Source organism: Strigops habroptila, chromosome 12 (assembly GCF_004027225.2).
Source record: "Strigops habroptila isolate Jane chromosome 12, bStrHab1.2.pri, whole genome shotgun sequence".
NCBI lineage: Eukaryota > Metazoa > Chordata > Aves > Psittaciformes > Psittacidae > Strigops > Strigops habroptila.
The window spans coordinates 16,616,428-16,641,441 of record NC_044288.2 but is presented as its reverse complement, the minus strand read 5'-3'; the positions used below and the strand labels follow the sequence as shown (position 1 = coordinate 16,641,441).

The following is a 25,014-nucleotide window of genomic DNA, read 5'->3' as shown; positions in this document are numbered from 1 at the left end:
TCATCAAGTTGATCAGAACGTCTCAGTCAATTTCATGGTGTTCTTGAGTTAAGATGAAAATACTCTTTAGTGGCAGCTTACAACATATGTATCAGTTGTCCTCATAATGATGATATTTTTCCCATTAAAATAGCTACAATTCTATGTGATACCATCTATATTTTTATAGATCTGATTTACTTCAGCCATTTGAATTACAAGCATTATTTGGAGGATGGCTTTTTGTTGGTTTTGTTTGTTTAGAATTGAATATAGAACATGTCGCAGAAATTTCTCTTAAGAAGGTGAAATTTCATATAATTTGTCCTATGTAGGGCCTGTCCTTTCATTAGATGTTGAAGTAAACTTAATCATCTTGAAGTAATTTTTAATTTTCTGGGCTCTAGGCCCCATAAATGCAGAACTATGTTAGTTCAGTGCCCTTCATTGTAGTTCTTTAACCATCTTTGAAGTTATCATTAGGAGATCAGGTCATGTGTTCATAATGTGGCAAGTTGATACATTATATAATCTTTGTTTTGCTAAAGCATGGATTTAGAGAAACAACATTTATTAAAAGGAGTTGTTTGGGTTTTGTCCCGAATTTTTGTTTTGTTTTTCTATACCAGAGAAGTTAACTGGATTTTATTAGATGTTTTTTCTGTCATTGCACTTTATAGCAGGTCTTTAGGCATCTCTTGAAATACTCTGTTTCTCCTTCCCTGCAAGACAATATTTCCAGCAAACAGTAATTGATCATTGAAATAAAGCACACTTCTGATTGATATTGTTATTTAGTACAGCTATTGATTTATAAATTACTATTTTCTTCTGCATCTGCCTCATCCCCAGATATTTATGCATGTATATGTGTACCTCTACCTCATAATTAGACGCTCGTACTCTTAGAAAGATATAGTACATAAATGTCTTGAGGGGAAAAAGGCACAGAAACATTTCTGCAGACATTTAACTAAGATCTTGCTTTCTTACTTCTATTAATACCAACCTCATTAAAACTCATGATGATATCTGATATCATCTGCTTTCAGGATGTATTTTTGCCCCTTTAAACCTCAGTTCTGCAAGCTGTTTGGTGTTTGGTTTTTTACTCTAAGCATAACCACTTGTCATCTTGCAGGCTATAGGTACATAATGAAATAAATGGAATTCTGAATTGCAAATTTTTGTGTTTTCTTCCCAGAGTTTTTGAAGATGTCAGGAAATATACCATTAAATATTAATATCAAGGAGCCTCGATGGGATCAAAGCACTTTTGCTGGACGAGCCAATCACTTCTTTACTGTAACAGACCCCCGGAATATTTTGTTATCTAATGCCCAGCTGGAAAATGCAAGAAAAATTGTGCATGATTACAGGTATGGCATTGATCACTTATACTGCAGGCCAAAAAAAGGCCATGTCAGTAATAAGTACATGGTGATGTATTTAAAAGGAAATATTTAAAACACTGTATTCACTGCACCACTCTCTTATTTCAGAGCTTGAGACACTTTGTTTTCCTTTTAAAATAAATTTGCTAATGAATGGAGAAATTATGTCATATGACGACCCCTGTTAAGCGTTCTGAAATACAGAATGCTTAATAGCATTTTCAGATTCTGAAATTAGTTAATATGACAACAGAGTTTAAAACTTCTTATGCATTATATTGTTTGAAAATTTACTTTGCGAGTTTTTAAGAATCTCTCCAGAGATCCACACTAATGACTCCAGAGATTTTAGCTCTAAAATCTAGTACAGGTTTGAGTAAATAGAAATTTGGTGCTGCATATATTGACTCAGCCAATATAACCATTACTGGGAATTTTTAATTGTTTTTCTTTCACCAGTCCATTTAAAAGCTGAAGAACTACAAGCTGACTATGAGGATGGATTAATTTAGTGCGAACATCCCAAAATCCTCTGATGCTGCATTTGTCACTGGAAGATGCAGCATTTTTTAACAGTTGTGCTTTCTGCTGTTGTCTTATTTTTGTTTTTCTAACTTGTCCCAAGACAAGGTATCGTGTCACCTGGCTTGACAGAAGATGACTTGTGGAGAGCAAAATATATCTATGATTCAGCCTTTCACCCAGACACTGGTGAAAAGATGATCTTGATTGGCCGAATGTCAGCTCAGGTACCCATGAACATGACTATCACAGGTTGTATGATGACCTTCTATAGGTGAGTGACGGCAATATCACACAGAAAACATTTTCCTACAAATTAGATAAGTTTAAATCAATGTTATTGTCAAAATAGCATTTTAGAAGATTTATAATATTTACAAACGTAAAATTTTGCTTCTTTTTATCTTCTCTCTTTGCATCCCCTCACACTTAGTGGTTTAATTAATGGTTTCCTCTAGAAGTAGTTGTGAGTTAAGCCCTTAGCCCCTCTGCTTCACCATCCCACTTTTTCTCAAACTGGGAAAGTTGAATATTCAAAAATCCATCTGTGTAGGAGAGTTGTGTGGAGGACAAAGAGATGCTTGCGAATTTCTAACCTTAGAGGTCTGGCACATCTTCTACTGTGTCATCTCCACTCTGTTTTCTTGCTTGTTACAGAATAATTGGCACAACTACTGCTTCTTCTTTAGCACTCTAAATTTCCAGATCAGCCCTCCAATGAGAACCACATTCCTGTTGCTGTGTTATTAAGAAATTTAACTAAGTATAAGCTTTAAAGTCCTTTTAAAAGTTATTTTAATGATCAGAAAGAGTTTTCAATAGCAACTGTTATTTTTTGTGGCCTGGTTCTCCTGACTGAAATTCTGGTGGAGCAGAATCTCCAGTGGTGTCGCCACTGGGGGCAGAGTTTGTGGTCTGAGTACACAAAGAAACACTTTTCCCAGGTATACTCCCCTAGCATCCAGCTATCTGTGGATCAGGAACTTCCTGATCCAGAGGTAGTATTTTATTTAATGGCCCATAGCAGATTTCTTTTTCATAAGTTTGTCCCATTGCTCAGATCCACTACTAGGTTAAGAGCAAAAGCATTTATCCCTCCACAAGACAGTCCCATAACATAATGTGAAACAATTTGACTGTCACTATTTGTATTTTTCGGCATAACCATTTGTAAGATGGTTGTATCTGCAGTTTAAGAGGGACCACATTAGCTTGTTAAGTGGGTACTCTGCAACTTTTCCACTGCCCCTCACCTGTGTTGACAAATGAGCATCTTTTTGTCCTAAGGCATCTCATACTGACACTGACAATTTATGTGGATTCCTTGGAGCTCTTTTTTTGATGACTGGTCATCTGGTTCATGCTGTACTGAACCAGATTAATTTCTGTGCTCTACCTGTACTTCTTAAACATGCAGATATTTTCATGAAAATAGTTTTTCATTTTGGAGTTGTGTCTTTTAATCTTTAATTCAGTTCTACATGAAACAGTGTTTTAATGTCACAGGGATTTATTAAAACAATGGCATCATATTAGCTTTTTGAAGACTGAGAGGATAAAGCCTATGTCCTAAAATCTACCTCTCAGTCACTTATGGACCTTCCAAAGAGAACCAGCAGACTGTAAAGGAATAACAACCCTCGAAAAATATTCTAGAAATTATAGCATTTCATATTTCTCTGTGTGCTTTTTATAGAGAGGCTTTCTATAATGCTTTTGTTATTACAACAAACCTTTGTGCCAAGTGGACCTTGGAATTTAATTACAAAGCTTTTAAATTCTATTCTTGGAAGTAGAAGTACTTTTATTATCAAGACAGTACCTCAGGGACTGTATTGTTTCATTCAGATAAACAAGGACCTCTGCAGGATTACTGCTCGCACTGGCTTTTCTTGATTTGCTGTTATTTTTCTGTGCTGTTGATTGAACTTCAATTTTGTTATGACAATAATAATTATTATTATTATTGTTATTTTTGTTGTTGTGGTGGTTATTATTAATATTTCTCTTTTCAAGAACGACACCAGCGGTGCTTTTCTGGCAGTGGATTAACCAGTCCTTCAATGCTGTAGTAAATTACACAAACAGGAGCGGTGATGCCCCAATTACTGTCAGGTCAGACACAAAACCACATACTTCCCATGAGTTATAAGTAGTTCTCTGATGTCCTGGAACATGGTTGGGCTTTAAAGTTTGAGGTGATAGAGGGATAAGTTTTTTCATCTATGCTTATTACTGATTTGATATGCATAGATGAGAAGCCTGAGAACGATGGAGGTGAGAACTCTTATTTCTGCCATTAAAGATAAGCCTAAGCACCTTGATCATAAGCACTTAACAGTGTAGGATTTAATAGGAGTCTGTGTTGCATTGCTCGGTCAACCATTTGAAATTTAGTTTGGTGTTACATCAGGATATTTCTAAGTTGATATTTTGTGAGGACCTTCAGGTGTCTCTCTCTGCCATCTCCTCAGTGCCCTGAAGTACAGCAGACACCACACTTTGTGCTTATTTACAAAAAGAGGACCCTTCAAGGAACTGGTCTGCACAGTATTTGTTTCTACTTGAAGGAAAAGAGAGTCTAAATAGATGCAGAAAGCTAGAAATCATAAATAGGAGATTGGAATTGCAGTGCTTGACTTTCTGGTTTAGTGGCTGACTTACTTATAGATGTCCAGGAGAAAGCAGTAGATTCAAGGATATACAGACACCTCGTAGGTGGGAAGTATGTAAAGCATGTTTTAGAGCAGACTGGGTTGGATTTGGGTGTTTGCATCATACCTGGTCTGCATGTGTGGGTTTCGGTATAGTTGATTTTAATTACTACCAATCATAGACATGGCGTTAGAAATCCAAGCTGGTTTTATTAGTTTAAGTAATTAGGAAATTAAATACAGAACTAAATCCTTCAAGGCGTTCATTCAGATACATGAGAAAATGCTGAACAGATAGCAATGCAGAACCAGCAGAACCAGATTCAATGTTAAAATGTTGCTTGCATGTGATTTTTACTGCTGGTGAAAGAAAAGCGTTTAGTGGCCATTTGAATCTTCTATACATATCTTATTGCAGTATCACAGAAAGGTCTGCTTTCTAACTTTTTGGGTGGATATGATTACATGTGTAAAATGTAATTATTTTTAAAAGTGAGGTAAATGTTGACCAGATGCAAACGTGTTTATTTTTCTTTTAGCCAGCTGGGAACAGCCTATGTTTCTGCTACCACAGGTGCTGTCGCAACAGCTTTAGGACTTAATGCACTAACAAAGGTATTGCTTATATTTTTTTCCCCATTTGTAACTAAACTTTGGTGTTTAATGAGATGCTAATAGCCTATTTCTCCTTCTGTATATCTGCATCATGTTGTGTGCAGCTCCCAGTACGGAGTTGTAATGGCCTTTGGCAGCTCCCTTCTTTAGATCCCAACCTTGGTTTTGCCCCGTGTAGATGCTTTTATATGTATTTCAAACAGTCTGTCCTCCTTATATGTACATCTAACAGCCTTATGTTTTGTTAATACAAACTGTATCTAATAAGGTGCCTTTTTTTGCAGTTTCTTTTTTACATGTCAAAGTATATAGTAGCATTTGAAAGTTAATTGCAGTGCATGTGTAGTTACAACAATGTGAGCTCATTATCCCATAAACTGTCTAGGTGTGGTTTTAAGGTACAGTATCGCTTCTGCAAAAGTGGACATCTCCTCTAGACTGGCTGAAGAACTTGTAAGGAAATGCCACTCCTAAATGCAGGAAACTCAAATTCTTTAAACAAGAGCAAAACACAAAAAGAGCAAAAAAATATATCCTTTACAAAAAAAATTAAAAAAATAAAGAAAGAAAAATTAAAGCTGAACAGCAAAACTGTATTTTGTACCCCTCTGTTTATGCTTAAATGTGCTGGGAACGGTATAGCTTTAACAAGTTATTTGAGAGGCTGTTGCAAGCAGAGTAATTCATATTATACAAGACACTGGCTAGATGAATAGCCTCCATAGTCAGTGCCTCTAGATGTAAAGCAGCTGGTATGGATGCTGTGACCTTGCCAGCAGAGACAGTAAAGTTAAGGTCTGTTTAGTGTTGCTGACAGGCATGCTCAGAAGCTGACACTTCTCTGCAGTGCTGCTACCAAATTAAGATTGTTTTTTCTAGTTTCATACCACTACTCCCTCTGAGAGAGTATTTATGACTTGTTTGTTTGTTGTTTTACCTCTGCCCCACTAGTGAGTTTTCACAGATTTTAATTTAAAGGAAATAAGTCTAGTCTATCATTAGCACATGAAGCATTTTAATACGACCTTTGGGAAATAAAATGATTATGTAAATTTATTTTCTTCTTTTTAATTTCCTTTTCCCTCCCTCTCTGTGTGTTTTACAGCATGTCTCACCTCTTATAGGACGGTTTGTTCCTTTTGCTGCTGTTGCTGCTGCTAACTGCATTAATATTCCACTAATGAGGCAAAGGTATGAAAAAGAACAAAGATCACTTATTCTACATGTTACTGAGTTTTTAGATCAGCAAGTTACTAAGTAAAGCACATTATATATCTTTAGTTTGTTCCAGAACCTTGCAAAAACCTCATGCATAATCTTGTTTTGATTGATTCATTGTGACAGGCATAAAATAGAACATCAGATAAATATCCATAGAGTTCTTCAATCTTACATCTCAGAAACCAATTACCAGTCCTTTAAAGGGGAAAACCAAATGAAAAATAAATATCAGATAAATATCCATAGAGTTCTTCAATCTTACATCTCAGAAACCAATTACCAGTCCTTTAAAGGGGAAAAACAAATGAAAAACACCCTCTTATAAACACAAGGTTATGGGCAGAAAAGGGAATATATAAAGTATGTATTTACAATGAAATTCAATCCATGGTAGTATTTTATCTCTTATAAAAGATGAGTAGAGTAAAGGTAGTCCTCAGTATATTTGCCCTTCTGTCTGTTTCTCAATCCCCTGAATGAGTTTAACAGCTAACCCAGTGCTTGCGGGTAAGATGTAATAGAGAATAATACAGATACAGAAATGTAGTTTGTTTTGTGCATCCATTTACACTTTCAATTATGTTCTTAGTGATTGAAATGAAAACAGCCTCGAATGCCAGAGGGAGCCTTCACAAAGATTTCTTGTTTAGTTCTAATCTTCCTGTATTCCCTCTGTTGTCTGTTGGAAAGGACAGACTACTTCAGGAGCAGTCCAGAAAATCCCACATTTTTGACTTGCTTTTTGAAGGAACCTCTCTGTTCTGTGAACTGCAGAAATAACACATCTCCTTTCTTCTCCTCAAAATGCATGTGAGCAGGCTCAAGCAGCAGATTGCTGTTACAAATATTCAGTTGTTTGCTTTTCAGCATATTTTCCCCCAGATCTTTCTCTGCCTTTTGAAATTTTTGTGCCAAAGAGTGTCACAAACAGGTTAACATGGAAATTAAATACAAACTATAATTCTTAGAAACAACAACTTTAAGGGGACAGAGATAAGGTGACAAAAAGGAGAGTAAATGCATATCTGTCACTGCTTTATTTTATTCCTTATTCAACAGAGAAATCAAGTTTGGAATCCCTGTCATGGATGAGAATGGAAACAGACTGGGTGACTCATCAAAAGCAGCTCAACAGGCAATCGCCCAGGTGGTTATATCAAGGATTCTTATGGCTGCTCCTGGCATGGGTAAGAATAACTGCAGTCATGTGCAGCTCCTGATTATCAGTTCCTAATGTGAGAGAGAGAGATTAAATTCTATGTAGGCCAAATTATCTTACAGTTATGCAGGCAGTGTTTACATTTCTGTTAAGAAGTTCCACAGAGAAGTGGACGTTTCTTGCAGTGGAAACATCCACTGTGTGTTGCACTGAAGAGCAGCAGAAAAGCTCCTGGGATGTTTTTGCAGAAAAGACAAAGATAGCAAAAGAATGGCAGCAAATTCCACTGAAGTGGAATTGGTTTAGTGAAGAGTTGGTGCTTTGCCCAGTGCCAAGTTGCTACCTGAGTTTAGTTATGTGTGAAATTAGAAGGTTTTCTTATTGGGAGAATTGACCTTTGTAAATACAAATCCAGTATCTTGAATTGGCAATGTGAAATGAAAGCTCAGTTAATGACAAAAGGCTGTGAAAACTGTATTATGGTGTTAATCTTAATAGAAAATTAAAACGAAGTACCTTTTTCTCCAAGGTTGATGTTTCTTTTTTCCCTTATTTGCAGCAATTCCTCCCTTCATAATGAATACATTGGAAAAGAAAGCCTTTTTAAAGGTTAGTCTTAGATAATCTATGTATATGTATTTCCTATCCTAATATTTTCATGAATTTAAAATACTTTGAGTCTTCATATTTGCCTTCCAAACACTCTGGAAGGACATGACTTGTAGAGTGTGAGTAGAGCTTGTGCTTTACAGCTGTTGCTTTCTTTCTGCTTTTCTTAGACAGAGATAGCCTGGTTCTTTTCATCACCGTAAAATGACATTTAAGAAAATGTGAAGGTTTTTGTTATTTTTATAATTGTTCTTAAAATGCAGAGTTTCTCCTAGTAAATATATCTTCCTTCTTCTGAGACTTGGAATAGAGTTTATTAGAAAAACATTGACATTTTTAATGTTTTTTCCTCAACATAGCAATAAGGAGGCTTTGCTTAGCTGCTGTAGTAGCAATTTGACTTTGGAAACAACAATGATGGTAAAAATCTCTTTTGAAAATGATCCTTTAAAATTTACAGGATGAGCAAGTGCAGGGTAGGCATAGAACGAGCATGCCTCACCACAGATTACTTATTTCTTATATTCTGTTTGTGTTAATGTAGTATGAAGCCAAACATCTGGTCTAAGTAAATATATAAACTAAATCAACATCATGCACTGTGTGTGCATGAGAGGCTAAAGAAGAATAATGACATTAATTATAGGGTTGTCTAACACAAGAGAAACACTATTCAGATGAAGAATTCTGTAATCCTTTACCAGTAAAGGGAGTTTCATCTCTACCAGCAGATATACTGATTTGCTTATTGCGTAGCTCCAGGCAAAGTCTCTGCCTGTGAAACCCACCCAGCAAGCTGGGAACAGTAGCCCAAGACAATCTGTCTCCTTCCTGTTAGAAGTTAGGAAAAGAAAGCGTGGTCTGAGTCTCCAGACCCTCCCTTGGAGAAGTGGTTTGGGTGGGGACTGGCAGGACAAGCAGGGGAAGTTGCCTGGTTTAGTTTGCCTAAGATAAAACTTTCTAAAATATTTAAATTCTATTTCTTATTATTTCTGCCCTTCATTTTTCTTGTGCAGAGTTAGATTACCCAGTTACATACACCATTGGAAATTTGGAAGAAGTCCCAAGTGTCTTCCAAATGTAAAAACATTTTTCCCTGAAGTTCTTTGCTTCCCTCTCCCCTTGCTAGCAGAAAACACTATTGCTCAGAATGTAAAAGCAGGAAATGTGGCGTTTGAGTTTGGAGTGAAAGACTCTGTGTGCCGCTTCTATCTCCTGAAGGAAGTAACGCTGCAGTGCAACCAAATACACTATTTCTCTGCAGCATGAAGAGTACTGTACTGATTTGGCTAATACTTAATTGCTGATTTCTTTTGACCCCTACCCTGTTTGCAGAGTAGCTTTAAGCTGCTTGAGATACTGGTATGTTCTTGAGGATGTATTACCCAGAACATTAACCCTTGTTTAAAAACATAAATAAATTTAGAGCAAAGATTATTTTATATGTATTTGACATGGGAGAAATATCACAAATGCCATCAACTCAACTGGCAAATACACGACATTTGTGTAGAAGTTGCAGTGATCCTCAGGGTTTGGAGACAAATGTCTGTTGTTTGTGTGTGGTATAATCAATATAAGGGTGTTGTGAATTTTTCAGATCAGCAAAAGTGAGCGATTTCTTCAGTGACTACTCAGTGGGTTTTGGTACCATCATGACCGTTTATGCTCACGTGTTCCTCCCTCTCAGCCTCAAAGACTGTGAGTTCAGGTGAAAGACTGCTCTGCAGGTAGTCAGTGTAACACTTGGTAGAGATTAGTATTAAAACCATTAAGGAATGAGCTGCATTTTTAACAAGCAGCTTCTGCATGTCCTCTTGAGGTTTCAGAAGCTCCATCCCATTTGCAGTCCTCCAACACCATCCACACAATGCTTTACTAACTCATTATTCTTAGCCTTTGCTTTGCACACCATCACTCTTGAAAATAATTCTTGTATGCTTGCCAAAGCCTATTAAGCAACGCACAAGGCCAGAGAACAGGCAAATGGTTTGTGAAATAATGGAGAAAATTGAATGATGTTCTGCAGTAAGACACAAAAGCTTCTGGAATGCTGATCTCTGATGGCAGGCTATCATTCTCTGATATTTGAAATAAAATGAAGGTTATGTAGCACTATTCATCCCTCATATTCCTACCTTGTTTCTCACGAGGACATTTTGATGGTGACATTAATATAAATTAACAATATTCCCAAAAGTTACTGATAGAAAATGATTCAAGAATGTTTTTAGAACACAAGCACATACTTGCTGCTTCAAAAAGAATCTAATTATTTCTTTACTTGAAAAAATGTTTTGTAATATATGTGGTTTTGCAGTAGGTTTCAGCAGTGGCTTTGGCTGCCTTTTTGGTGATTATTCAGAGCAGTAGTTCTTGATTGGGCTGAATAAGGTCTATGTCTGTGTTCATTACCCCATTACACTTGACTAGCTCTGCGCAGAACCAAGTTATTTTATCTGCTTCTGCTGCAGCAAGAAGATCCATAAACAACCTTGCTCTGAGGCACAGCATTTATAGATCTATTTTAGTTACAGCTAACCTTTCTCCTAAGAAAAGAAATTTATTTTTTCCATAGAAACTTCTTCCAACTGACACTGAAGTTTCAGTTTATATTACTACTCCTACAGCTTCAGCTACTGTTTCTCATGGCCTGCGTACTGTATTAAGATTAAAGTTCATTACAGAAATTTCCTCATGTATCCCTAAAACAAGCTCCTTGGGATCTCTTACTTTGAAACTAAAATATGTATTCAAAACTGTTACAAAACTAGAACACAGGACTTTTTGGTTGAGTTTGGGTTTGTTGTTTTTTAAGGATCGTTCTTGAATGTCTTACACCTTAGGGTCCTCCATACATTCCTAATTTAACTGTCATTTCAGTTTGGGGTTTTTTTTTAAAACAGGGCTAGCCTTGGAAAGCTGTCAGATTTTGAAATCCAACAATGAAAGGAAGCAGTTAGAAAAAAAGCTGATTCTCTTTATGGCTTTTGTTTGCTTAATTATCATTTCTTCATTTTTCTCTGTTCACACTAATCCCTGAAGATGCCATAAAGACATCTGGAAAATAAATTCTAATTCATGAGGAACTGCCTTCTTCTGGAGTTAAATTATAGTTCTCTAGCACAGTAAATTCTTCCTGCTGTCTTGTACTTCTCCATTTTGTCTCTTTGTAGGGATGTACAGCTTGCATTTGAGTTTTGCTTTATTGTATTACATTGTTCCCTGGGCAACTCAAGTCTTAAGATTGACATCCCAGTGCTGGAGTTTTATCTCACCGTCTTGCTTGATGAGCACAGCCTGGTAACATTCTTTAAAAATTAAGGCTGTAACTCAGATGAAGTACCTTGGCAAAAATGTTCCAGCACATGAAATAGATGTTGTTTATATTGCCTGTGCTAGCAGACATCTCTCTCTCTCAGATCAGTGACAAACTCTGACAAAGGTATGAAACCATCTATCACTCTCATAATACCCTCTGACGGTCCTTTCAGTTATGAAATTATATTTGGGGATCTTCTCTTATGTACCTCAGCTCCCATGCTCACACTGCAATGCGTAGCATCCCTTTCCCTTAATTCTCCTGAGAGACTGAAGTCATTCAACATAGTTTGACTTGTGTTCCCAAATGCATGTAATATTTACCAATGCCACGGTCCAACTTCCCTTCCACTGTCAGTCACACCATCTCTTGTCATGAACTTACCCGATGTGAAAGCATTTTGAGTGAATTCATCTCAACTGAGAGTCAAATGGTGTGTTTAGTGGAGTGCCAGAACAGCAGAGCACTGCTGCATTCACTCTATATCTTTCTTGCTATTGCTGTCTTTTTCCATTTCTATTGTTACAGGTTATTGCTGAATTGCACAGTTCCTTCTGCACTCATTTCTGGATTACAGATTGACTCTGGGTGGGGGGCAGAAAAAAGAAGCATCTTCTACATCATTTCTTCTCCCTCAGGCCTGGAGAAAGTTTACTCTGCACAGGCTTGTTTTCTATACTGCTTACTCTGCTGTGACCTTCTTTAACACCATGTTTTGTTCTACCTAGCTTTCTAAATTTCTATTTTTGCTCTCAAGTAGTGCCTATCTCTTGTTCACCAGTTTCCCCTCTAACTTTAACATCTCAAGAAATGCTTTTTGCAGAAACAAAACATGCCTTTTTTGGAAACATCGTCCACTGTAACGTGATTTTAACTCATTCGCTGTTTTGTTTTAAAATCAACTTCCCTGATGTGCAGTTGTGTGTGCACTACTTACCAGAGACACTGATTTTTATTGTAGCAACAGAAGGCCATTGCAGTAGTATTGTTTGAATGGGTCTGGGTTTATTTCATTAGTAATTAACTTCCACTAAAATTCTAACGGGGGGGGTATGAATTCCTAAACAGTTTAGAGACCTACAAGAAACTATCATATTTCTCGGTATATGTTTCAAGTTCTGCAGAAGTTGCACTAATGAGGAATACGCTAAAAATGCATCCATATGTTGTGTGTTGCTTTCTCAGCTTTCTTCCCCCAATTCTTCTACCCTTTTTTCTTTAATAAAAGGTGAACTCTTGCATAATTGGGGTGTATGAGACTCTGCTAAAGGGGCAAGTTCCTACACATCGAAGTCAGAAGAAAGGGCTGAGGTGCAGACTTAGAGTTTTCCTTGATACCTCCCTTATTTATGATTGGTGGCTGCAGTTGTTCATGAAGTAAATCTCAGGTTGCAAGTTAAAACTATTTGCTGTCACCCAAGAGATGGGAACTGGGACCAAACCTAGCTCTTCCTAGGGATGCCCGGGCAGAATTCCCTGAGCCCAAGGGAGGTGTGGCAACACCTCACACTTGCAGCACCACTCCAAACCTTGGCTGCGTTGCTAGCTACTCAAAGGAATGGCTCATGTACTTAGGATCATGTTGTAAGTAAAACAGTCAACCACCTCGTGTAGTTCCTAAAGGACACTTACTCAGGATAACAGCGTACATTGGTAGTACTGGGAATTTTTGTGCTACTTTTCAAAGGGATTGGACTCTCAAATTGGAGCTCAGCTTTAATGTATACTGGTAATTGTTTTGCTTTCATCATGGCTTTAGAATTTAAGAATTCCAGGAAGGTGGGAAGGGAGGGGGAGAAAAGATACCATCCTCACTTTGTGCACTTTCCTTTCAACAGAGATATCCTTGGATGAGTGCTCCCATTCAAGTTGGATTAGTTGGATTCTGGTAAGTGATTTCTTTGGGTTGTGTCTGCTATTTTAAGAGATATTTGAAGGGGGTTTTTTAAGAGGAAAGTGTTCTTTTTTTAAATTAAAAAGAAAAAAAAGGCTACAGCACTTACTGTAACTGATAATACCATATTAAAAAAAAAAAAAAGCACCATTAGTAATGAATCTGCCAAGAAAAGCAGAGGGAGGGAGAAAGAAAGGGAGTGGCAAAAAAAAGGCATGGAGCAGCTTGATTAGAAAAGGTGCTTTGGCTGCTACCTCCATAAACAATAACTGGAACCTAATCCTGTAGGTTGCTGAATTCTTCAAACATTTGGTTAATGGAGAGGTGCAGGTGCTGTTAGCTAGTGTTTTATTGTTGTCATGGACACCAATGCAAAACACTGGAAGAACATAAAGTGATACTTTTATACATATTTGTAAGCATGGTATTGATGCATTTAGTACTACATAGTAGATAGAAGATATCATAAGGTATAATGCAGCAAGAAACAAAGGTCGCATACCACTTCATGGAACTTTAGCTCACTGTATACAAAAAAGAGCTTTCTGCCATAAGACCATGCCTAAAGGTTTTGAATTTTCTTTTAGTACCCTAAATATTGTAAACCCATTTTTGTCTCCTTTAGTCTTGTGTTTGCCACACCTCTGTGTTGTGCACTGTTTCCTCAAAAAAGGTGCGTATTCTTGTTACATCATTCTTACTTTAATGTTACGCTCCCAGATGCATGCAAGGTACTGCAAAAAGACAAACACATCATTGCCTCCTAGAGCATACAATTACTTACCATAAAACAAGTGATAAACATGAGAATATATAAAAAAAATGACTATGTTACACATCAGTAATATATAATAGTTGAATTGGGCTTACTTGTTTACAGACTCCTAGCAGCTCAAGATACAGCTACATAGGGACAGCGAACAAGAGGTTTAGGTGCATAGTTTAACCATGTGCTTTCATGCCGAGATGTCTAAGCTTGATAATATAGAGTTAAGAATCACTGGAATGATTCATAAAAAAAGGCTAATGTGGTCTAAATAATATATTGACATCCATAAGGTTATAGTTTCATTAAATGGTCAAAACCCATTTTAGTTTCAGCTGGAAGCTCCTGCCTATACCCAGAGCAGTACTTAACTAGATGTGCTTATTTGTAATTTATTAATATATTTCCAGAAATAATTTTTCATTAATACACAAATAGCTCCGTACTGAAAACTGTCTTAGAAACAATATGGCTGAAATCAGAATGAAACCTGGATGGGTTACCTGCAAATATAGTTAGCTCAATATGCAGTACATAATATGAACAGGGTCTTAAATTCAACTAAGTTGTCCCTCATATTTTAGTGGTTGTCTAAACTGGACAAGCTGCCAAATGTAGCTTGAACAGTGCAAGCTGGAGCTGAACCCATTAAAATATTGAGCAAGTAAAGCAGCTTTTGACTTACAGAAAACAATACCCAATTCTCATCTGATGCAATTGTTGGAGTACAACAAAGCAGTCTGACATCATCTGCTTCCCTACCTGGCAGCGTAGAGAATGGTGGTGAGCAGCTCTAAGCTACCTGGAGGTGACTCGACAAACTAGCACAGCAAGTGTGGTACAGTTCTTGATTTTAACCAGGGCTCTGCATTTCACAGGAAGATTGGACCTGAAACAGTATTAAAGAAACTGCAGCTATTTAAATGACCTGGCAGCTTAAATTCACTTTTATGACTCTTATAAACCTTTTATTCAAGTGACTAAAATCAGGCAGTGAGTTAAATAGGCAAATACATTATGTTTAATAAAAACACCTTTAAGAAGGTAAGTTTCTATTGCCAGCAAAAACTGCAAGCAACTAAGTAGACTCCTAACCCTCATGGTAGTAGCAACAGCCATTTCTTGACTGTACAGGCTGTCTTATAGCCTTTTAAGCAGGGATCTGTTTGCCCCTGCACTGTGAGCACAATGCCTTCATAAGTAGTTAAAAAAGCACTGAAAACTCTTTTCACACTCCAGGAAGCTTAACCAGATGCGTCTTCCATCTTACTTTACATTCAAGTGCTTGTTATATGTAACTATTTTATTGTTTCTTTTGCTTAGTTCTATGTCTGTAACACGCTTGGAGCCAGAATTGCAAGCCAAGATCCAAAAGAACAGCCCTGAAGTAGAACGTGTATACTTTAATAAAGGATTATAATTCAAGGAAGGGAAAGTATCTTTCAAGGAGGACCTTGTGAACTTATTTTTGAACTATGCGCCAACGTAGTTGAAGATAAGAGCTCAGTTTAACTTGTCCTTTTGTTAAACAGCTTTGATCATCTGCATTATTTTATATTTAAAGACTTTCTTCATTGTAGTGTTTAAAATACAAAAGGTCATTTTGTCCACTTTGGTATCAATTAAAAGTTTAACCATACATATCCAAAAATGTTTACATAAGCTCTCAAGCAGCTACAACAACAACAAACAAGCACACAAAAATAGATGCCATTATATTGGATTTGCCACCTATTCCAGTAATAGCAGGGCAGGGATCTCTTTGTAAAAAGTCATAGAGCAACTGAACGAAGTTGCCACCCTCTGCCAGCAGCAGGACGGGCAGCTGAACGTGACAGGAGGTTGTGCAGGAAGGGCTTTTTACCAGGAGGTTGATTAGGTTGTAGGTTTTCCCTGTTGGCACAGAACCGTTTCTTTAAGGCAGATGTTGGAGGAGCCTGGAGCTTCTGTACAGTGTGGTACTGTTCTGCAATACAAGCTGCTTTCTTCCGCAGATCTAGTTTTACCAGCATCATGTTGTTCTGCAGTTCTGCCAGTGTTTGGTCCTGAGAAAGGGAAGGTAACATATATATATATGTAGATATGACAAGTTGTCTAACTTCCTGGTTACTGTAAACTGAAGAGACTAATCTGCCTTTGCCAAAATTCACTAACTGGTGTGCTAAATAAGGCCGTGCACAAAAGCTTCTGCTATCAACAGTGTAGCAGTTCAATAACAAAATAGGAACAGTAAGGCTAGGAAAAAGCTGAATCCATCCTGCTGCTAACATGCTGCCATAGCAACTGTGATAGAGTGAAGTGGATAAGGAAGTGAGTTGGGGTCTCCTCTGGAGAGTTAAATGTGCAGTCTGACTCAGCCATTGGAAAAAATCATCAGTATACCTCCCTTAATGTAGTAGTATGTATCTAGAGAATATCATTTTTATTTGCAGCTGCAAGAACCTAGGTTATTCTGCTGATTATGCCAAAGTGCATAGAGTAAATCCCCCTGTGCAACCCACAATAAAAGAGAAACATTACCTGTCTAGCCAGAATGTCATCGCATGTACAGAGGACTTCCCGAAGTTTCCCTGCACTTGTGCTGTGGCAGCACGCTCTTTCCGCAGACTGAAGAGACTCCCCAAGTTTCTGTAATTCTGAACGCAGCAATCTGACATTCTACAGGAGAAAGGTTCAACATGACAACTAGCTTTGACATTTGCTCTGCAAGTAAAGCCACCCCAGGGTAATTCAGACATGCAGGACTGAGGGAGGATCCCATTTGAGGGAGATACACTGGGATCACAGATAGCATAGCCTTCCGCATCTCTAGTAAAGGTTTTCATACCCATTTCAATTTCAACCATCTGCTTAAAAACCTGGAAACAGCAGCTCCAAGTGCTGTTAAACTGGCAACTACTTTGCCCTGCAAGTGTTCCTTTCTGTAACAGAGATGGAGTTACCTTCTGTCCATCCTCCAGCTTTCTGTCTACATCCACAGTAATGGGTTTAGCAGAGGGAGGTGGCTCCAGCAATTTCTGGTACTTGCGCAACTCTAGAAACAGACAAAAAGCAGTGAGCAACAGTATAATCATAAGCTTTCAGGTTTTCTGAATTCAGGACTCCCCCTGAGATAAAGCTGCCACAAGCAAGCTGAGAAAAGCTTTGTGCAGACATGCACAGACATTCCAGGCTTATCCCTTTCAATTATGCAGAAGGACTTCAGAATTTGAACTAGGAGATGATCCTGCCCCAGAGTCTGTTTTCACATGAAAATGAAATGCAACACTGTCAATCCAGCACATTATTCCTATAATCTGCAACTCAGAATAGTGGTTTCAGGATGTCTGAATCCAGTGTGCCTGGATAAACGGATAAATGAGGAGATAAATATATCTCTAACCCCTTTATAAGGGCTGCTCTGGTCTAGTTAAGGACCAGTGTAGCATCACTGCCTTACCTGCTGTTGCAGTATTTAACTCTGTTTGACATTGCTCCAGCTTGGCTTTAGTATCTTCCAGCTCCTGTTGCAGAGCCCATGAGGTAGCTGCCACTCGCTTTGATCGGCGCAAGCCTTGCCCCAAATCCTTTTGCTTAGTATCCAGGCTCTCCAATTTTTGTTTTGCCTCCTGCAGAGCAGCTTGGAGCTCCTCGATCTTCTCATCACGCTCCTTAGAAAGCAAGTTTGTTCAAATAGTCAACAAGATGATCTTAACACAGCTTTTCTGAAACTTTCAATGTCTTTTCTTCCAGGAGACTTTCACAATCAGACACTTTAGGCACTGGACCCAGCCTTAGTGCTCTTTCAGTGAAAGCCATGAACCCATTTTCTGGGAGCCTAATCCACTTTTTTTTTTTACAGCCTCTAAAGATAAGAGGGTTTTTTGAGAGTTGGCATCTTCAGAGACGTCTGCTACAAATCCCAGAAACCACTCAAATGCCATAGCATGAAAAATACAGATAGGCCCATACCCATCATCACAACTAGGAGAAAGAAGAGAAATTCACAGAACTGGTGTTAATCTGAAGGAGTGCAAAACAAGCAACTAGCAAAAAAAGTAAGGGTTGAACAAATAGATGAGTCAGAATGGTTGAACAGTAGCTTCCAGATTAAGGGATGAAAATCAGAAAGCCTAGTGACCCACATAAAGCAGTAGACAAGAAGCAAGAATTGTGGATCAAGGTATCAAATAATATCACAAAAAGCAAAATCTTTCAGTTTGCATAAGTCACCTTCCTGGATTCAAGTACCCCAAGTCCCCTTCCAACCCAGTGCCACTTTCCTGATGTCATTTCATTGCCCTGAACACACCTGGATCATCTCTTGGTAATAGTCAGTGAGTGATTCCTTCAGGTTATTCAGTTTATCCTCATACAGTTCCTCCAGCAGCTCCTTCTGAGTATCCAGATGTTGGCTACAAAGAGAGCAAACAACTGTGTGTCAGGGTCTGGCAGTTCTTGGTAGCATAGCTCACCCTGAACAAAGGAAGGGAGATTAGCATAAGCTGTACCTGCACCACTGCTCCTTCTGCCGCATGTGCTCCAGCATCTCATTGCAGATCTCCTCACGGAGGCGCATTTCTAGTTGCAGCTTCTCCTGCCGCTCTTGCACCAGCAGTTCTCGTGCAGCTTCCACTACACGCAGCAAGTCCTGCAAGGACAGAGACTCCACTGCCCACACTGCACAACAGAATTGAAACTTAAACTAGGTCATCCCGTATCTGTAGACTAAGCTGACCTATGTTGAAGATTCTTTTAGTTGCTTCAAAAGAGAAGCAGCTGCGTTTGCTCTTAATTCCTCTCCTGTGAGATGGCTTAATGCAGTCTAGTTGGAGCCATCTCCAGAGCAGCTTCCCCTGCTGCACTGCCCAGGGCTGCACCTGCGTTTGCTACCTTGACACATTACCACTCGTGTCTGTAGGCATGTGACTTCCATCTTAACCTTTCAGCTATTCCAGCTGCTCACTTTTGAGTATCTGGGAAGTTTGATTTTTTGCCTTTTTTTTTTTCCAATTTAGCCTCCTGTTTTGCATGTTCTCCGATTTCTATATTTCCCATGCAGTGTAGGGATTATAGGTCTGCACCCGAGCTCTTACTATCCCTATTCCACAGATGATAGTGTTTCCAAATTGAGCATATGCTTCAGATTTAGACCAACTGTGGAATGTTTTCCTCATTGATTCCAAATTTCCTGGGTCCTTTATCTCTCTGAGGTTCTGTTATCTCGTGGTATAGTGCCGAGCTCTATCTCACCTCCCCAGCCGAAGCTAAACAGAGCTTTAAAGCTGTTCTTGCTCTTCTATCCATAAAGACTGTAAAACAAATCACAGCCCACCTCCTTCTCATACATGGAGACATCTGCTTCATCCTCACTGTCGTCTTCTGATTCCACTTCATCCTTTGCCACTGCCTCTGCACCTTGGCTGGTTCGCCTGTGGTGCTCTTTGATGATTGATTGTATGGATGGAAGTCCAAGCTTTGTGGGTGGTACCTGAACAAGCTGAAGGGGAAAAGGCCATTATTACTAATCCACAAAAGAAGTTGCACAGCCTTTAAACACAGCACTTCTCTGCAACCTGTCAACCCTTTCAGTTTAGCAGAATCTGGAAGTACTGTAAAGGTAATAATCCACTGGAGAAGCATAGGGAAGGTTTGCAAGCATTCCCCCTGCCTTGTGATGGAAAAGGGCTCACTCCCACAGAAGCAAGATGTATCCTGACCATGCCATGATCCTGGTCTGTGCTGCTTACCTGGCTAGCAATGGCCGAGAACTTGGCTACATACAGAGTTTCATCATATGTAGATGCACACTGGTTAATGTTGACAATCATGCAAGAGCGCCCACGTCCAGTGAAGAAACCCTGGAACACACGGGTTAGCTTGCTGTCCCGGAAGGGAACCATAGTCTGCTTCAATCTATGGGGAGAAACAAGAGTGAGCCCATAGAAAAGAACAGCCTCCCTACATCCTCCCTCTGGAATTCTGGATGCTCACTTGGACTGCTGGTTCTGGCGGAGGGCAGCAATGCAGCGACCCAGTGTGTGGAGAGAGGTATTGATGTTGTTTGCTTCCTTCATTCGGTCCCCGTTTTTCTGGTCTTTGCAGCGCTCTGACCCCGCAAGGTCACACAGGGATAACCTAAAGAGGACACAGGGGATATTCACATGACCTACTGGGTTTGTCCTGTTCTATCCAAGTGTAGAATTCAGACACCCTGCAATCCCCTACACCGTGCTCACCTTCCCAGCTTCGCCACAAGGGCACAGAAAGCTCTTTTAGGCTGCATGGGCTATTGCTGGACAAAAAGGCCTACTCCAAGTGTAGGGGTTACAAGGTAACACCCATATGAGCTTTGCAGTGTCAATTTCAAAGATCCTTTGCTAGTCCTCAGGACAGCCACTTTCCAAGTACTGAGACAACTACATCCCAGGAACAGGCATTGGTAACACTCAAATCAGCCCTGCTGCAAGTGCAGTGTTACTCACATTTACCTTCATCCAGAGAGCTTAAGAACTACCTCAAGTTGTGCTCTGCAGTACTCCTCACAAAATTCTGTCAGTTCCAAGAAGAGTGGGAACATTTACTCCACATACTTTCAACATGTCCTTCTTCAAGATACTTCCCATACCCCATTATCCATGGCAAAAGACAGGAAGTTGAGTCCACAGAGAACACCCTCAAATCCTAGAGAGCATAAAACTTACTCGCTGATTTTTGGAATAGTTTCGCTGCCACCTCTTTGCAAGTGCAGGATCCGAATGGAGAAGACACTGTGACTGTAAAGAAACATGCAGATATTTTAAAAAGGAAATGCAGCCTCTCTCAGACAAATTCTGAGAAGTCTTTCAGAATTGTATTTCTGCCTAAACAACCTCCCTCCCCCTTCAGACCTTCGACTGGAGTTCTGGTTCATGTGGGTGCTGGCAAAACTCTGGTTTTTCCGACCCAGTTTCAGGAGCTTCCAGGCCTCATCAGCATCCCGGACATTGATCCAGTTCAGATCTGGAAAAGCAGGCACACATTGGGCAAGGCAGCCAGGAGGCTATCAGAAAGCTTGATTATCTCAGCCCCAACTTCACCACTGCGTTTCCTTGGCATTAGCAAACTTAACATTCCTGTAAGTCCAGACATCAGAGACCTCTGAGGGGCAGCCATAGAGGACATCCCCAACACATCACACTGCTAAGCCACACACCTACCCAGTCCCTCAAGCGTCCCTAGGAAGCCAGTAATATCTTTTGGGTAAATCTACCTTTCACATAGGGGTTGCCAGTCTGGTCTTCACAGAGCCGCAGTGTCTGCCGCTTGCGGCTCTGGCCGGATAAAGCTGGTTCTAACAAGTCATAGATTAATTCATTGTAAATCTCAAAGAAGGAGACCCAGATGGAGAACTGCACATCTCCTGTGTTAGCGAGTGAAATGCGATCCAAGTCAGCCCAGCGAGGGCCCAGTTCTAGAGGAAAAAGTAGGAAAAAAAAGGAGAAAAAACACAAAAATCATGACTGCAGCTTTTCACAAGTCCAACCTGAATGGTTTAGCCAGAGAGAGACCCCTTTCTTCAGCAGGAACACTGCTGTCAACCCAAGTTTCTGCATACCTCCTCCCATTCATACCTACTCTAATGCCTGTTCCCAGTGAGACGGCCTCAAGTTTTCTTTAAGACCATACTTCTTTCTGTGTAAGGACTTTTTATGTCTATATTCTTGACTCCAGAAGTATAGGATATTTAAAACGTGAACTCTTCCCAGTATAAGTGAAGTTTTAATCCTCGATACCTCAATCACTCCATGCTGCCAATACCTTCTGGATCAGCTGGTCATTCCTAGGTTTGAAAGCCTGGGCACAAGTGCTCAGTGCAACATGTCACTTCAGCACCTTGCTTTCCAGCTATCCCCACCTCATGGCATTCAGCTGCTCAATAACCACACTCCTTGAATGAAGTGAGTGTCAAGTAACTATCCATTTCACAAGGGCTGGTTATTATACAGCAGTGAATTCTTTGTATGTATGTCTTGCCAACATAGGAAGTTCTTCAGCCTTAACATCCTTATCTTTCAAAAGGAAAATTGGCAAGACAACAGCACCTTTGCTTCCTTACCCACAACACAGCATCCAAATAGCCATCACTCTTTCTTCCCCCACCCTCTAACAATAAGAAGCAGGTAGTACCCAACAGGCTTCCAGATATACCTTCTATCTGGCTGACATCTGAATGGTTGGTGAGCTGGCTAGATGAAGAGAGGCCAGCCACTCCACTGTCAAAGCTGCCACTGGCAGTGGCCTGGAGCTGAGATTCAGCACTGTGACTCCTCTTCATTGGTGTTAAAAGCTCCTCCTGGAACGAAACAAAGAACATGAGCGTGTATGCCGTATGATGCCATCCTTCCCCTGGTATTATTAAACCTAGAAGCCATGTGCTTACCTCCCACAGACCTCCCCGCAGCAAGATCTGTTTCTTGGTCTCTTCCTGTCGCACCTGCTTGCTGTCCAGCCAGATCACCTCATTGGAGAGGAAGGGCTTCAGATCCATGGCTTTGTACAGCCGGTCCCCTATACTGTTGAAGATGACCGCTAAGGAGCGAGGCAGAATCCCCCCATCTTTGTTGCTTCCTGAAGCAAGAACAACAGCAAGCTGAGGATTCACATGTAGAAGCAGACAACTCCTTCAACAGGCTACTAACACCTAGTGCTTTCCTTACCCTGAATAGTGTGAGTCTTCCCTGAATTGGTGATGCCATAGGTGTAAACCAGCCAGTTCTGCCCATTTAGTACATCCTTTACCACCTGCTTCATTGTCTCATCAAAGAACGATTTCTGTCCAACATCTGGTCCAAAGATCTGCAAACAAGGCACATGAAAAATGGCTTCATGTAGATCCTTCCTATCTTTTGGCTGCTGGTAATTGTTCAAGTAATATTATGTAGTCTTTTGTTCCTTCCACTAGCCCCACATTATGAGAAGCAGACCCACCAGTAATTCCAGTCCAGACCCCTAAAACAAGCTGCTCACTTGCTTAGTGCAGTAACATCTGATATCACTACAGCCTCTAGTGTGTTTAGAGCCTCAGGAACAAAACAAGAAGTTGGTATTTGCTGCCAAAAAAGTTGTCAGGATCAGCTTAAAATGAGAAAAACTAAGGAAACAGTGACAGAAACAAACTTGAGAGGATTGTACAAGACTATGTAGTTAATGCGGTGCGTTGGGGTCAGTGCGTGTTAGTGAGCCAGCTTTTCAAGCTATAAGGATGGTTTAAGCTCTGAAGACTTCCAGATGGATTGTTTGTCCCAGTTACGTACCTGGGTGAAAGAGAACCTGTGTGCTGCTTGTCCCACTCCACGTTCTGTGCTCCGCATGGTGAAGGAGTCCTTAGGGGCTTTTAGAAGAAGGGTCTCCGAATTCTCAATGCAGACACAGCCCTAAAGAACACATAAAACCCATCATCACATTGGCTTACAAGAGGCCATAGCATAGACAGCAAAGGATAGTAGCACCTCCCAGCAAGCACACAGGCAACCAGCTCAGAGACTGCTTCATTCAGTGGCTTACCTGGTCTTCCCCTTTTTCCAGTTCTGTAGATTTCAGAGGACGAACTCTCAGATAGACCTTTAATTTTCCATTATTGTCTTCAGCTACAGGCTGCAAAAATCAGCACAAGTTAAACATGGTAGCCAGAGATGCAGTACACAGCCTCCACCAAAACACTACAGGAACCACAGCATGAAACACACACAGCTACCCCAACTAGTGCTCAGTAACTAACAGACACTCCTCTGTCCCAAAATCCCCAGCAATATCAGAAGCTTTCTTAGGCATTTTCATGCACACTAGTGTTTCTTTTATCTAGTGAATTCAACCAAGAATTTGAAGACCTGACACCAAAACCAGTACCCAGACCAAGCACCACACTAACAGGAAGCGTGTGAAGAGGCACTTCATAGTGCACTGCTCATAACAGGAACTGCTCTCCCCAATGCAGCATTTCTTTCTAGCCTCTTCTAAAGAGTCCCTGTTGGCCCTACACCACAACACTATTGTACAGAGACACAGCAGCCACAAGTGAAAACACTGCCCTGTTTGTGACATTAAATCTCTAAGCTCACCTGCTGGGAGCCCTCCGGATTTGGAGAGATAGCAGAGAACTCCGACAGCAGGTCCTTGCGCACATCAGCCCCAAACCCTGTCGTTGTAGATTCAAGAACAGGGGAGGCTGCAGCATCATCATCAGAGAACAGTCCTGGGGAGGCAAGCGCTTGTGCCATGGTATCTCAACACAGCTCCTGGAGATAAAGGGCCACAGTGAGGGCAGGGTGATGTTACAGCAGGAGTCCAAACTTTGCTCTGCACACATACACCCCACTACACAGTCTGTCCCCCACAAACGTGGGCTACCATAAGCAACTATCCTTGCACACACACCAACACACAGGATGCCGCTGAAAACGCATACGCAACAGACCCTTCCATCCACACAGACCACCGCATGGCGCCCGATAGACATAACACACGCACAGACCACCGTACGCAAACCACACACGGCTCCACGCAGGCAGCCCCCCACAACACCCCCAGAGACCACCGCACAGGCACAGCTTCTCCGCTTCTCCCGAGTTACACAGGGCTCCTCCGCACGCGACCCAGACCCAGACCCAGACCCAGACCCAGACCCAGACCCAGACCCAGACCCAGACCCAGACCCAGACCCAGACCCAGACCCAGACCCAGACCCAGACCCAGACCCAGACCCGCTGCTCCGGCGCCGCCACCTCGCGCTCCCCTTCCCCGCGCGGTGCTTGCTGTTGGGGTTTCAAACCTCGCCGCCAGCCCGCTCCGCCAATGGGAGCCCGCGCCTGGTCGACAGCCAATCATCGCCTGCCGTGGGGCAAGAAGGGGCGTGGCTTGG

At 40.5% G+C, this 25,014-nt stretch overlaps 2 protein-coding genes across 6 annotated transcripts in view; one reads left to right on the top strand and one right to left on the bottom strand.

Annotated features, from left to right (window-relative positions):
- SFXN1 (sideroflexin 1) overlaps window positions 1-15,584 on the top strand; it is a 38,176-nt gene extending 22,592 nt beyond the window's left edge. For 2 of the 4 annotated variants that reach the window (XM_030504915.1, XM_030504916.1), the window contains 10 exons: window positions 1,184-1,358; window positions 1,999-2,169; window positions 3,912-4,010; window positions 5,089-5,164; window positions 6,270-6,355; window positions 7,445-7,572; window positions 8,104-8,153; window positions 13,314-13,363; window positions 13,995-14,042; window positions 15,459-15,581. In XM_030504915.1, the coding sequence (XP_030360775.1) occupies window positions 1,195-1,358; window positions 1,999-2,169; window positions 3,912-4,010; window positions 5,089-5,164; window positions 6,270-6,355; window positions 7,445-7,572; window positions 8,104-8,153; window positions 13,314-13,363; window positions 13,995-14,042; window positions 15,459-15,555 (969 nt within the window). In that variant the 5' untranslated portion in view covers window positions 1,184-1,194 and the 3' untranslated portion in view covers window positions 15,556-15,581. Of the gene's footprint in view, window positions 1-1,183; window positions 1,359-1,998; window positions 2,170-3,911; window positions 4,011-5,088; window positions 5,165-6,269; window positions 6,356-7,444; window positions 7,573-8,103; window positions 8,154-9,753; window positions 9,855-13,313; window positions 13,364-13,994; window positions 14,043-15,458 lie in introns of all 4 variants that reach the window. The other 2 variants (XR_004389990.1, XM_030504913.2) reach the window with 2 other exon arrangements.
- Window positions 13,701-24,883, bottom strand: KIF20A (kinesin family member 20A). Of its 2 annotated transcripts, XM_030504911.1 has the most exons (20): window positions 24,857-24,883; window positions 24,215-24,391; window positions 23,661-23,750; window positions 23,411-23,530; window positions 22,814-22,952; window positions 22,537-22,724; window positions 22,305-22,449; window positions 21,367-21,567; window positions 21,005-21,116; window positions 20,819-20,890; window positions 20,109-20,252; window positions 19,865-20,030; window positions 19,450-19,614; window positions 18,626-18,765; window positions 18,427-18,529; window positions 17,575-17,785; window positions 17,078-17,169; window positions 16,656-16,793; window positions 16,000-16,180; window positions 13,701-15,024 (listed from the first exon to the last, which is right to left on the bottom strand). In XM_030504911.1, the coding sequence occupies exons 2-20, from the start codon at window positions 24,371-24,373 to the stop codon at window positions 15,008-15,010; spliced, it is 2,583 nt and encodes an 860-aa protein (XP_030360771.1). In that variant the 5' UTR covers window positions 24,374-24,391; window positions 24,857-24,883; the 3' UTR covers window positions 13,701-15,007. The 2 variants fall into 2 exon arrangements, with proteins under 2 accessions (XP_030360771.1, XP_030360770.1); XM_030504910.1 differs by having other exon boundaries at window positions 13,701-16,180.
- Between the last annotated feature and the right edge of the window lie 131 nt (window positions 24,884-25,014).

What these genes read in the sequence shown, in the direction of transcription:
- KIF20A (XM_030504910.1), bottom strand. Translation starts at nt 24,373, where the DNA reads ATGGCACAAGCGCTTGCCTCCCCAGGACTGTTCTCTGATGATGATGCT. An exon ending in ATCCGGAGGGCTCCCAGCAG is followed by an intron (nt 23,751 to 24,214) that starts GTGAGCTTAGAG and finishes TGATTTTTGCAG; the next exon opens with CCTGTAGCTGAAGACAATAA. An exon ending in TGCGGGGAGGTCTGTGGGAG is followed by an intron (nt 22,450 to 22,536) that starts GTAAGCACATGG and finishes GTTTCGTTCCAG; the next exon opens with GAGGAGCTTTTAACACCAAT.